The sequence below is a fragment of the Neodiprion pinetum genome, chromosome 5 (genome assembly GCF_021155775.2).
Source record: "Neodiprion pinetum isolate iyNeoPine1 chromosome 5, iyNeoPine1.2, whole genome shotgun sequence".
NCBI classification, from domain to species: domain Eukaryota; kingdom Metazoa; phylum Arthropoda; class Insecta; order Hymenoptera; family Diprionidae; genus Neodiprion; species Neodiprion pinetum.
This window is the reverse complement of record NC_060236.1, coordinates 23,475,448-23,487,785: the sequence shown is the minus strand read 5'-3', so window position 1 is coordinate 23,487,785 and position 12,338 is coordinate 23,475,448. Positions and strand designations below refer to the sequence as shown.

The 12,338-nt window shown below is 38.8% G+C and overlaps 2 protein-coding genes across 6 annotated transcripts in view; one reads left to right on the top strand and one right to left on the bottom strand.

The window, feature by feature from the left end:
* Nucleotides 1–12,338, bottom strand: part of LOC124218524 (neurotrimin) — a 409,542-nt gene that overhangs the window by 197,664 nt on the left and 199,540 nt on the right. The gene's annotated exons all lie outside the window — the stretch shown is intronic.
* LOC124218522 (facilitated trehalose transporter Tret1-like) lies at nt 698–6,256 on the top strand. Of its 5 annotated transcripts, none has more exons than XM_046625050.1 (3): nt 698–831; nt 1,847–1,950; nt 4,648–6,256. In XM_046625050.1, the coding sequence occupies exons 2-3, from the start codon at nt 1,908–1,910 to the stop codon at nt 6,144–6,146; spliced, it is 1,542 nt and encodes a 513-aa protein (XP_046481006.1). In that variant the 5' UTR covers nt 698–831; nt 1,847–1,907; the 3' UTR covers nt 6,147–6,256. The 5 variants fall into 5 exon arrangements, with proteins under 5 accessions (XP_046481006.1, XP_046481009.1, XP_046481008.1 ...); XM_046625053.1 differs by having other exon boundaries at nt 721–739; XM_046625052.2 differs by lacking the exon at nt 698–831 and adding an exon at nt 844–1,308.

The window sequence follows — 12,338 nt, the reverse complement described above, 5'->3', positions numbered from 1 at the left end:
CAAGTGGGGCGTTGCAAAATATGAAATTTTTGAAAATCGCCAATTAAATTGAACGTTCCAGCTACGTAAGGGTGGGCTTATCCTGCTAACGTATCTACGTAGAAGAAATAATAATCTTAGGAGCTTGCCAATTTTCTTCTAAATACTGTTTGACTGATTAAATTTACTGCACTATAGAGTAAAAAAATTTATTTATTCATCAAGTCTGATTGATTTTCCAACTTTGACGGAAAACTAGATATCGAAAATATGACAGGCCTCACTGTTCAGAAGTACATATTACACTGAATGTAAAAACCAAAGTTTATTCAAAAATATTGGAAATTGTCAAAGTTATTCAGTGTGAAAAAAATTAATTTGAAAAAAAAATCCGATTAATTATACGTGCAAGTAAACTGCGATGAACTACATGTTCCGCGTTTTATTCAACGCAAAAGATGGCAATACGGAATTGACAAAGCACAAATCCATCTTTACACAGATGTATTGGAATGTTTCCGCGTCATAAATCAGGTGCTTCTATCGCTCCAACTTTTCTCTCGACTGTTTATCGGCCAGGTTGATAACGCGCTGTGCTTGCTGGAATTTCGTATCTTCCCTCTCCTTCTATTTACGAATACTGTAGCATGACAAGTGTTCGCATACGCGTCCATTAACATTTTTACTAGTTAGTGAGGACCTGGGCAGCGGTGGAAAGAGGAGTTACAAAGCACTCAACGAGAAAACGTCAGATGAGCAAGTCGTCATTCCTCTTACACGTTATTTAATTTAACTCAATTCAGAATGTAAATTGGTGAATATCTGCAACAGTCGTCATCACGTACCAGCAATGTGAATAATTTTTCAAGTTTTTAATCAATAATTTCAAGATCCACGTCAGACGGTATCCGATCAATTTTTACAACAGAAACGCGTCGTTCGGCTCATCTTCGAAGGCTTTTGCCGACTGTAAACTAAACGAACGAATCATCTTTCATCACCGACTTTAACATTTTATTCAATCTTGAACCGTCTAACTTCAATTCAACTTTCGAGATAAACTCATGTTTTAATTGTAAACGTATCATCCAACGTACAAACAGGTAAGACAGAAAGTGATAATTTTCCTATCAACGATGACGTATTCTAACATGTTTGGCATAATTGTGAGATTGGAGAATGAAACTGACTGTACCTAAAAGATAAAAAACCGATCACAGCTGACAAAGATTTTTTTTTCTGATCTACGGCGCATATTATTCAATTGATCGAACAGATTTCAGAAAAAATTGGAAGGCTTCTACAACCATTACTTCTTACATTCCTGATGTAAGTATGTGTGTAAGGAACGAGACAATTCATTGTTGAAGATATAAATTTGATAAACTGGTGAATTCTAAAAATTAACGACGGAGCCAGGAATCGAACCTGGTATCTAGAGATGCTTGACCGGAGCCTTACTCCACTAGACCACCTAGTGGATCATCTTCAACAATGAATTGTCTCGTAACTAATGATAATGCATATCCGCATTTCAATTTTTAGGAGGTCTTTGACCGTCTTACGTGCTTCCCATCAGAAGCGTAAGATTCCAACATGTAAACATTCCTTACATACATTCTTACATCGGGTGCTTAAGAGACGAAAACTTTCTATTCACACATACAAAGCACAAGAAAACAAATTTCAACTAAACTGGTGATGAGAGGAATTAACGACAACAGAGTCAGGGCGGCTAGGTGGTCCAGTGCAGTAAGGCTCCGGTCAAGCATCTCTAGATACCAGGTTCGATTCCTGGCTCTGTCGTTAATTTTTCGAATTCACCAGTTTATCAAATTTATATCATCATTACTTCTTACACTTGCAGGGTAAGCTTTGCCTCAAGTCATCAACCAGAATTTGTCAGTCTGAGATTAGCCTAAACGGTTATGCCAAGGGTTGTGGTTGATGCCCCAGGCGGTGCTGTGACGTGTAAGTAAAAAATTTGTCTAGAATAAAAATTATAAAAATAGGTTTGTCTGACTCGACTGATTCATTGATCATTGGATTCAGGCGCTTTTCACGCAAGTTTTCACGATCGCGATTGAAAGAAATGACTCAAATGATAGAAACTAATTGTAAGATGAAATAAATTTTATTTTAAATAACATTAATTGTATCTTTATTAATCAATAGGTACTCGATTGAAGTTTCACTAAGGTATTCGATGACAGCCTAGCTGTCCAACTGATCTATCACTTTGGTTATACACTGCAATCTTTGTCTGGCTTCAAATGTTTCACTTTACTTTTCTTGCATTGCAATAACGTCAAGAAACCTCTTACTTTAAATTCTGCAATTGCCTGACTTGGTGAATTTTTTCATTCCATTGCGCTGTTTCATAAGCCAATTTCTTTATCGCTGGCATCATAAATAGACTAGTAAGCATATACTAGTGAATATTGATATTTCTCCGTTTTCATCGAAAATTTTGTTGAATAAACGAAAATTTCGTTAACCTAAACTTCTTTCGTAAACATAATAAACTTCTTATCTTTACCGACATCAATACAGTACCAAAAGGACTTTTAACTTCTCGCAAAGCAGGATAAAATTAAGAATGTTTCTCAAGATAACATTAAGCCGCACTTCCATGTAATATGTACATATATGGTAAAGTAAAGGAAAACTTCGAAAGAAAAGGAAATGTTCAAATCGTATGAAAGTATGACGAAAATTTTTGAACCTCGAATAATTTCGTATGAATGCTCTTCCGGTTTTCATTTTAATTTGACGCGTTTCAGTTTCTTGTGCCATATGCCAAAAACATCTCCCCCTCTTCCTTGTGCTCCTTTCACAAGGAAAAATTATACAGCCACAAAAATGCGAGTATTTATTTCAAAAAGTTTTTTCTCTTTGCAGTTATTCATTCTGCACGTGCAACCTCCGAAGTACTGATACATAAGCAATGCTGACCTATTTTTGAAGAAAAAAATGATTCTTTTCCGAGGTCTTCCATAACTGTGCCATTAACAGTTTTCATGCAGTAACAGATAGAGGATTATCATTACAAGCGTAAACTTTGCACAAGCTTCAGTTTTTACAACGGCAGAACAAAAATTCTACTTGGTTTTATATTCTCATAATTATGAACTATACAATATTTTCATATGTTCATTTCCTGCCAGTTTCATTCAATTTGTTGTACGATTATAACGTTTAGATTACCGTAGATTATTATATAACATTACCAACCGATATATACTTCCCAGTATCTGATTTTGTACATCTTGTACACGACTTTGTGTGAAACGACGTACGTGATACAATTCGTACAGTTAATAACTTAGATAATACTTATCCACACATTGATTAGGTTTATAGAATAATAAACTTTTGAAACTATGAAACAACAAAGAGCGAACTGATAAGTAATTACACAATTTCCAAGTTCGACCTGCAATAGGTTTCCCAAGCATGTGTTTAGATCGCGAATTCCACTTAAACTTGAAAATGAGCCTGATAAGATAAGTATGAACAAGCTTCGAAAGACGTTTGCTTGGATAAATCTACAGTAGCATAAACTTCGTTAGTCAGTGACGGTTTATCATTTGCGGTCAATGTTTACCGCAGGCCAAAAAAGAATTGTTTTCTGACAATCTTTGAGAGAAAGAGGTTTTTTTGCACGCTCTCCTGACAATCAATGGTACGTTGTTTGTGGAATTTGATGTTGTACTGTGGCGATACAGAAACTGATCATTATCGGCTTAAAAATGAAAAATGACTACCAGCGATTCGACAATTTTTCATACGGATAAACCCATCGACAATTTTCAAGTCACTCACAATTGGTTTGACTTCTGCTGTACATGCATTAAGATTGTATTCTTACCAAACAATCGAACTTTGTGCAATGTAAGTTGATCGAAATTTCTTCATCAAGCTCTATAAATATGTCGAGATGTGTCATAATTGTAAACACTTGAATCGTGTATGTTAATTCTTTGCGTTGCAGAAAATTGTGACTAAGATTAAAGAAAAAAAAATTGTTGAACTGGAAGTTATTTGGACTTCAATTGTGTTATGAAGACAAAAAAGTTCGCCCTCGATATTCACCCATACTCTTATCGTGCTGTTAAGATTGCTTAATACTCGATGGATTAATGTATGAATGGTGGTCAATTTTGGATCAATGTATATAATAATTTAATCATAATCATACGTATATAAAGAATTTAATTTTGATGTCAGTGAAATGTATGAGAATACAAAGCAAACCGGTTTCTGTACGTGTCAAAATGAATTTATACAAAGAACTAATTTCCAAAAGTTCTGAATTCGTTGTACGATTCTCAAACATATGGTCAACAGATGAAATTGTACGAAAACATTATGCCTGTGATCAAAAGTTTGAACAGCAGATGTGCTAGATTCTAGATTTCGAATTTTATCACAAACATAGTCCAAGCTAACGTCTCTTCTAATTTGGTAAACTGATCGGTCAGTACGGGTATAAGTAGTCTCAGACTATTGACAATTTGATGAATTGAAAGAAAAAATAAAAATAGTTGAAGTTGAAATGCTAGGTCTATTTCGCTTCATCCGAGTCATGTGCTAGAAGTGTACAAGTCTGTATTGTCAAATGATTCGTTTTGGCCACCGATGATCAATCCATTATTTATGATGTAGGTGAGGAAGGGGACGTCGTTCGTGCACGCAGACATACCAGCATGATGACCGAGAAGATAATAACTGTGTCAGAATTGACATTATCGGTGTCAAGCGGCGATGATTCAAAACCAGCCGTTCCAGCTAAACAGCTGCCCCAATACTTTGCCGCACTGTCTGCTACCCTTGGAGCACTGGCATTCGGTGGAGTCTTGGGATGGTCGACGTCAGGTGGCGATTCCGGAGAAAAATTGGCAGAACAGTACAACATCACTATGAGCACCTCGGACTTTTCGTGGATCGGTTCGGTGACGAATTTGGGATCAGCGGCAATCTGTATTCCCATGGGATTGATGATGGACGCTTTCGGCAGAAAGCGCAGCATGCTGATACTAGTCGTTCCTTACACCATTGGATGGTCACTCGTCATCTGGGCCAACTCGGTAGCCATGTTTTGTGTCGGAAGGTTTCTACTCGGCTTCAGTGGAGGCGGATTCTGCGTTGCGGTGGCAGTTTACACCGCAGAAATAGGCGAGAAGACGATCCGAGGAAGGCTAGGAGCGTTTCACGAGTTGATGCTGACATCTGGAATTCTGATTTCGTACATTCTCGGCACCCTAATACCGATATACTATTTATCGATGACTTTCGCGGCCGTTCCGCTAATTTTCTTCGTCGTGTTTTCGTTCATGCCGGAAAGTCCGACATACTATTTGATGAAGAACCGAGAAGAAGAGGCTAGGGACAGTCTCCTCAGAGTACGAGGCCCTAAATATGACGTCGAGCGTGAACTTATCACGAGGAAGTTAGTCCTTGCGGAAGAGTTGCAGTACAAAGGTTCATTTCTTGCAGCAATGAGGTCGAAAGTAGCAAGAAACGGACTGATAATAGCCTATGGTTTGATGTTCTTCCAGCAAATGAGCGGTGTCAATGCGATTGTATTCTATACTGGAAGTATTTTTGGTCAGAACGGTGCCATTTCCACCGATGCATCCACGATCATTGTTGGAGCTCTACAGGTCGTATCGACCTTCACCAGTCTGCTCATAGTTGATAGGCTGGGCCGTAAGATTCTGCTTCTCGCATCGATAAGTGCAATGGCGGTCGGCATGCTCGCTTTGGGTACATACTATTACTTGGAGGAGAACGGAGTGGACGTTTCATCGGTCAACTGGATCCCGCTTGTATCTGTTTGCCTCTTCATCCTCATGAGCAGTCTTGGTTTCGGGCCAATTCCATTCATGATGGTAGGTGAGCTATTCTCACCACAAATAAAAGGCATCGCTGGTAGCAGTGCCTGTTCCTTCAACTGGTTGATGGCTTTTTTGGTAACAAGGACATTCAACGACCTTGTCGAAGCCTTCGGGAATTACGCTACCTTTTGGATGTACAGTGTGATTTGCGCGTGTGGTGTATTATTCGTTATATTCATCGTTCCCGAAACGAAAGGAAAATCATTGGAACAAATTCAATGTGAACTGGGTGCAAAGATCACCGTCCCGATCGATGTAAAGCCTTGAATTCTCTTGACGGGCGTATAGTGTACCAGCGAATCAAGGTGACAATTTATTCATGGCGTTAGTTTAGTCGATGTTAACGTCGTTATAATGAATAAACACACCCGTACTAATTTCAACTATTCCAGTGAAATCGAAGCTTCAAAAAATCTAAAACGCAACAAAGAGCCAACAGGATGCATGGACACGTAACGAACCAAGTTCCAAAAAATCGTAATCCGTTCTGCGGTAATGCGACGAAGCCTTGTGTGGCCGGAGTATTCTTCGAACCCAGGTTCGAGGACCGTCTATACTTTATGCTAGAGCCACGGAATGATGTCAAAGTGCATCCTTTCGGTGGGTTTCACGGTACTCGTAGACCGGAATACTCCATTGTCTGAGCGTCGATATAATGGGTCGCAGCATTACGGGTTCTATTGCATCGACGGAGCTAGTCATTTCCAATCCTCGGACCCTCCATTCATTTCATCATCCCCTTGCTCTGCAAGCTCTCTCGATTCACTGCAAGCACATCCCCACCGTTAGTTGAAAATCCGAGCTGGCTGAAGTCCAGGCAAAACGTGTAAGGACGACGTGACAAGCGTATTAACCTGGCGCTAGAAATTCTTGCCTTGAATTATCACTCGCAATCAGACCCAGAACCACCGAGTTAAATCGTAGATTCGTTCGACGGACCGGTTTCGCTCCCTTATAAATTGTTCTCACCTCGCCCCGTCCGAGCAACGAACAGCCGATGTTGAAAAATTCCTTTCATTGTCTCTGCAGGGCTTTCCATTTTTCTCAAGTTTTACTAAAAAATTTTCATTTACGTACATCCATATTTTAGGATTCTGAACTTCGCTTTTTGAATCGACAAATCTCGGGTTTGAATTTCTTGAATAACTTTGCTCCACGGATGAATTCAAAGTCTAAGTTTCTTTCAAAGTTTTCCTAAAAAAAAAAATTTCTTTTCCAAAAGACTCAATTTTTGGATGTCGTATGATTGAGAATCTTTCTTCGCATATTCACCTCATTTTCTGTACAAAGTTTCTAAAAATGTGCATATAAAATCAAAGAATCCTGATTAGACATTCAGAAATGTTTTCTAATAGTCCAGTAATTTTTGCACGAAAACTATCGAGTTTCAACTTGTTAAAACTAATTCACCAAAGACTGACCACTGTTGAATTTACTTTGAAAATGCTCAAAACTGTAATACGGATTCGGTGAATTTGACGCTGAAGTAAAGTCATTTCGAAGCGTTTTGACAGATCAATCAATAGAGTTCAACGACACGACTGCTCAAGCAGTCAACGAATATTTCATTTTGCTTGACCCAGTGATCGCTATTTGAGTCTGCGACAAATTTCAATGATCAATCGCAGTGCGAAAAGCAGTGCAAAAATCATAGTTGAATTTGAACTTTTCCGTAATGGTTCCTCCCAATTTTACGGACAAGCTCAGGATCCGCTCGTTGCCATATTTCAAGCCTCACGTTTTATGCTACATACCTGCTTTGGCACGACCTCACAGACAGGACCTGGTATAATAAAATTCTTTCGAGCTTAGGGTGGTCAGCTGTCGTTGATTGCGTGCCGACGATGTGCAATTACAACGCTTTCTAATTTGGCTGAAGCCGTTCCGCACTTCCTACTCGTTCTCCCCTCTGTATTGCTGGTCCTTTTTATTTTTCTTTCATCTCACGTCACCCGACTGCTGTCACCAAGTAACGACCAGTTGACGTGACCTTACCCCAAAAGGAACCGCAAGGCTTGAAAATACGAGCGAGCACTTTTGGCTGATGGAAGAATAATTTTAGTCGAAGGCAAACGACTTTTCGACATCACGCTTCTACGTATATGTATACTTTAGGGTGGCCCGAAAATTATTTTTATTATTTGCGTGGATCGAGAAACTTTATTTGTGCGCTAAAAGAAATTCCTGTGAAAAGAGGAATTAGCTCAGTTTTAAAAGGTCGCTCACGCGACTTGCGTATTCCGTATCTGATTAGGAAAAGAATTCCGTTTCAGTGAGCAAGGTGACCTCATTGAGAAGTATCAATTACCCATAAATCGATAAGTTTTTAATATTTTTTTTTCCGCACCCATACTTCGCCAAAGCCGAGCGTTCGAAAGACTCGTGTAAATATAACGGACGAAAAAGCTCAACTTTCTCGGAATCAAGCAGAAATTCCCATCCACCCGATAAGATGTTTGGTGAACTTCACCGAAAAATTTGTAAAAAGAACTTTTTGTATAAGGGATACAAAAGTCGCGTGATTGACCTTCGAAAATTGAGGTACACTTGTTTTACAGCTCACAAATTTTTTTCACTTCACTTCACTTCACTTTCACTTTTTTTCATCCACGCAAAAAAACATTCTTTTGGTACGTACATATTTCAATTTATGTGCTTTTTATTGTTAGTCACTTTATACTCGATTGACTCGGCAGCCAAGAGCTGGCTGAAACCTTGCTCAAAGAATGACCAATGTTCTATGGTTGATTTGGCGAATAAAATACGTTGATGGAATTGGTAAACTGATGCACTTGAATATCTCGTATCGTGATAATGTTGAGTGGTTAAATTTTCAAGTGGAAACAATTCGTCTACGTTACTCTGCGGCGAACGATGATGGTAATTAATTCAGTCAATTAGCGTAATGGTGACCAGTAATTCGCGGAACGTTATTGACTAATGATTTCGTATCAACCACAAAATAATTTGACATGTGGTAAATACACAGGATGGAATAATTCGATTAGGGGAAGCGTTCTTCTACCCTCAATCAGTGCAGCTAACGCCACTGCTCGAAATTACGAACCCTCTTGGAAATCCAGAAATCTCTCAATTCTTTGAATCGGTGTTGGTAGAATGCACGTTTTTCTGGAAAACAGTCTCATCTCTTGTCCCATGTAAGAAGTAGGTATGCTAAAAAAATAGGCATGGCACAACGACTACCATTCGAAACAAACTTACGAGACAAATCAACTCCGAGTTCTGGCCTGAATAACAGTGACTTAAAACTCAAGGAGACACGCGAGTGAAATTCTAGCTCTACGATAGATATGCATACGCTACAAGGTTGATTTTTTGTTGTACATGGTATTGTATAAGAAATGATGTTACACGTCGAAAAATAATTCCGGCAAAATCTTGACCATTTTTTAAATTGATATTTTTGAACGAAAAACAATGAAATTTATATGAATATACAAATCTCACTGTTGTAAATTTTTTTTCGACTTTCCCATCTTACTTCGCTACTTTGGCTACTTCTGGATCTATATCTCAATTTAGGAAATCTGAAATTGAGAAGCCTGTTAGTACGAAAAACGGCCCTTTGGTGGTTTTGATTCACTTAAAAATGTATCTCCTCCTCCAGTACTTGATATCAAGATTTATTCGAACGATTTTGCGCATCGATTTTGCGACATTCATCTTAATTCGTTTAAAAGTATGAACTTATAAAATAGCAAAGATTTTGCCGGAGTTGTTTTTCATTTTTTTAGATTTAGAGAAATTTTAAAAACTCTTCTGTACTAAGAACTGGACAAAAATGATATAAACGCAACATTAAAGAAATGATTGACATTAGTAAGAATAGTAATATCAACATCTAAGTCACTTGTACATTCGTTCGCAACTGATAATTGCCCGCTTGTCAATATGTTAGCCCTTTTCGATATGAAACTTGAAACAACCTGTTCGTGTGTATGTACGTAGCGATATATCGAAGATCAATACGATTAAACATTCTTGCGTATTTTTGATAAATCAATAGTACTGATACCAACCACTTTAAAAATATACCCCTGATAACAGCGATTACTGCATTGTTATCGTAACTTTGACAAGCAAGGTGCCAACCTGATTTTCTTGCGTAACTTATCGATCAATATACGCTTTTAATACACGTTATCCGTTTTACAAGCGTTTATCTATCCACCTGATTGTAATTTTATTGATATCGAAAATGGCTCGCGCTTCTTCGTTCTTATAGTTTATTACTGGATTATCTTTTCCATACATAAAATGTGATTAGACATTAGAGGGCGATATTGAACAATGCGTCGACAAGACGAATTATTATCAAGGACGGCGTTCGCGACTCAGTGACTCACGAACATACGAATTTCTACACGACAATCGAAGATATAACGACGAAAATCAATGAAAAGAGAGTCGGATTCGTTACGTCCGTAATGTCATCAAAAATTACAAAGCGGTACGATGCATCGACTGACTGGGCGTGGGAACGCACGCATATGGCGATGGTAAATAGAGGAGAAAATTATTTTCTCGCATCGTGGCCATTCGAGCTCGGAGGTCGCAGAGTTCAGCTCGGACAATGGTCATCAGGACAGGGAGCCCGGAGGCTCGAATCGTTCGGAGTATCGATTGCCGGTCTAAGGAAGATACGCTCTTCTCCGCGACCTCTGTCCTAATCGATTCTCGTTTTTCCCCAAGGCGGAAGCTGGTGGCACGGATCCCGAAGTGGATTTGCCACTTGTTGTCTGACAGATTCTCGCTTCTGTGCCGAAATTCGTGACCTCACCCCCCCTCTCGCCTCTATTTCGTCGCCGCTTTTGACCACGCGGCGTTGATAAATGCCGCCACGATCTTATCCTACCGCGGGAAAAAATTCTGTGAAACGTTTCTTGCCCTGGATAGAAATCGATACGGATTTTTCACCGGTCGCACAATTGAATGAATAGACCGAACGCGAGTCTCTCGTTAGTCGGAGAAACCTTGCGAGAGAATGTCGTCTGGTTTTTCATTCCGAAAATAATTTCGCAACACGTTTTCTGCCCACCTGCCGGTAATCGTGCTGTTATCTTTTGACGAAAAGCCGATTTTCTTCTCATACTTGAAACTGTGGAGAGTTGAAACTAAACTTGAGCTTTTCCGAGACGCTCATTGATGATTCGATAATATATATATATATGTAATATATAGTACTTCACATCGAAGGAACTCTTGAAACTGGAGAATAGCGAATACTTTCGTTTCGGATAAATTGCTAATTCTGTTAATTAGCGTTTCGGATAGACTTTCGGAGTCAAGTTTCGAGTGGATTAATACAAAAAAATGGTTACTTTGAGGGTGAATTTGTTCTCCGCTAATTAAGAAACATTCTTGGAAATGAATCAACGTTAGATCTAACACGATTCATACTTGGTTTTATTTTTAAGAATCAAAATCCTGAAATTATTGACGAGTGGAAAACCTTATTAGGTACTCGAGGACGGCAAGTGAATACTTTTTTAGAGGCTTTCAAATTCTTTTCTTTTCAACAACTTACGATCAACTTGAACAACAAATGTTTCACAGATATTATTAATCATTCGACGACCATTTTGAAAACGAATTATTACCAAGAATCGCACTTAAAAATTTTCTATTATACTTAATCATTTATCAAAAATGGAAAATTCATTGTCACAGATTAAATAAAGGATGGCCCAAAAATTGGAATATTACGGTAAATTTTTAATTAATCCTTCTCAATTCTGCGATATCATTCGACACGTACAGCCATAATGTATAAAAAAAAATCGAATCAAAACGAAAAATTCGTTAAATTTTTCAGCTGTTTTCTGGGCCCGCGTTGGGCAATAAAGTTTTTTGTTCGTCTTTTCCGTCGTATGTTAATCGATCTTTCGCAGAATTCGTTACGAACGATTCGATCGAGACAGGGGTGTATCCCTGGGAGCCATCGGAGCTCCGGCATACGTACTACTTTATTCCACTGTCGTCTCATGTATGAAGCGCATTATGCGTCACGTACTACCTTGCGGCACGGAAGGTTATTCCACCGAAATTCGAGACACGAAGTTGAAATGCCGACGTGACGAGTGCCTCCGTAGAAATAAGTCAGGTGTAGGCGTACCGCGCGTGCATACAAAAAATTTCGAGTACAAGTGATACATGTGTGAAAAAAATTTCGCCTCTCCTAGCTGTAGAAAAAGTGTGAATTTTTGCGAAAAATGAAGACAAACTAAACGGGACTCATTTTGAAACGATCATAGCTGCAAAGAGGCGAGAGCGAGTGTCAATAAAACGAAACTAATCTAATTTAATTCCAATTCCCAATGTCACTTGGATCTTCCGATCCTTCTCGATGTAATCAATTGAAAATCGTAACAGCTGGGATGGGTGCCTTTACCCGATGACGCCTCACTCGGTCTCGGTTAATTGCCGCGTTTGCGTATC

Coding starts and splice junctions, on each gene's coding strand:
- LOC124218522 (XM_046625050.1), top strand. CDS start 1,908: ATGCCAAGGGTTGTGGTTGATGCCCCAGGCGGTGCTGTGACGT. Junction 1,951..4,647: donor CCCAGGCGGTGCTGTGACGT/GTAAGTAAAAAA, acceptor TTTATGATGTAG/GTGAGGAAGGGGACGTCGTT.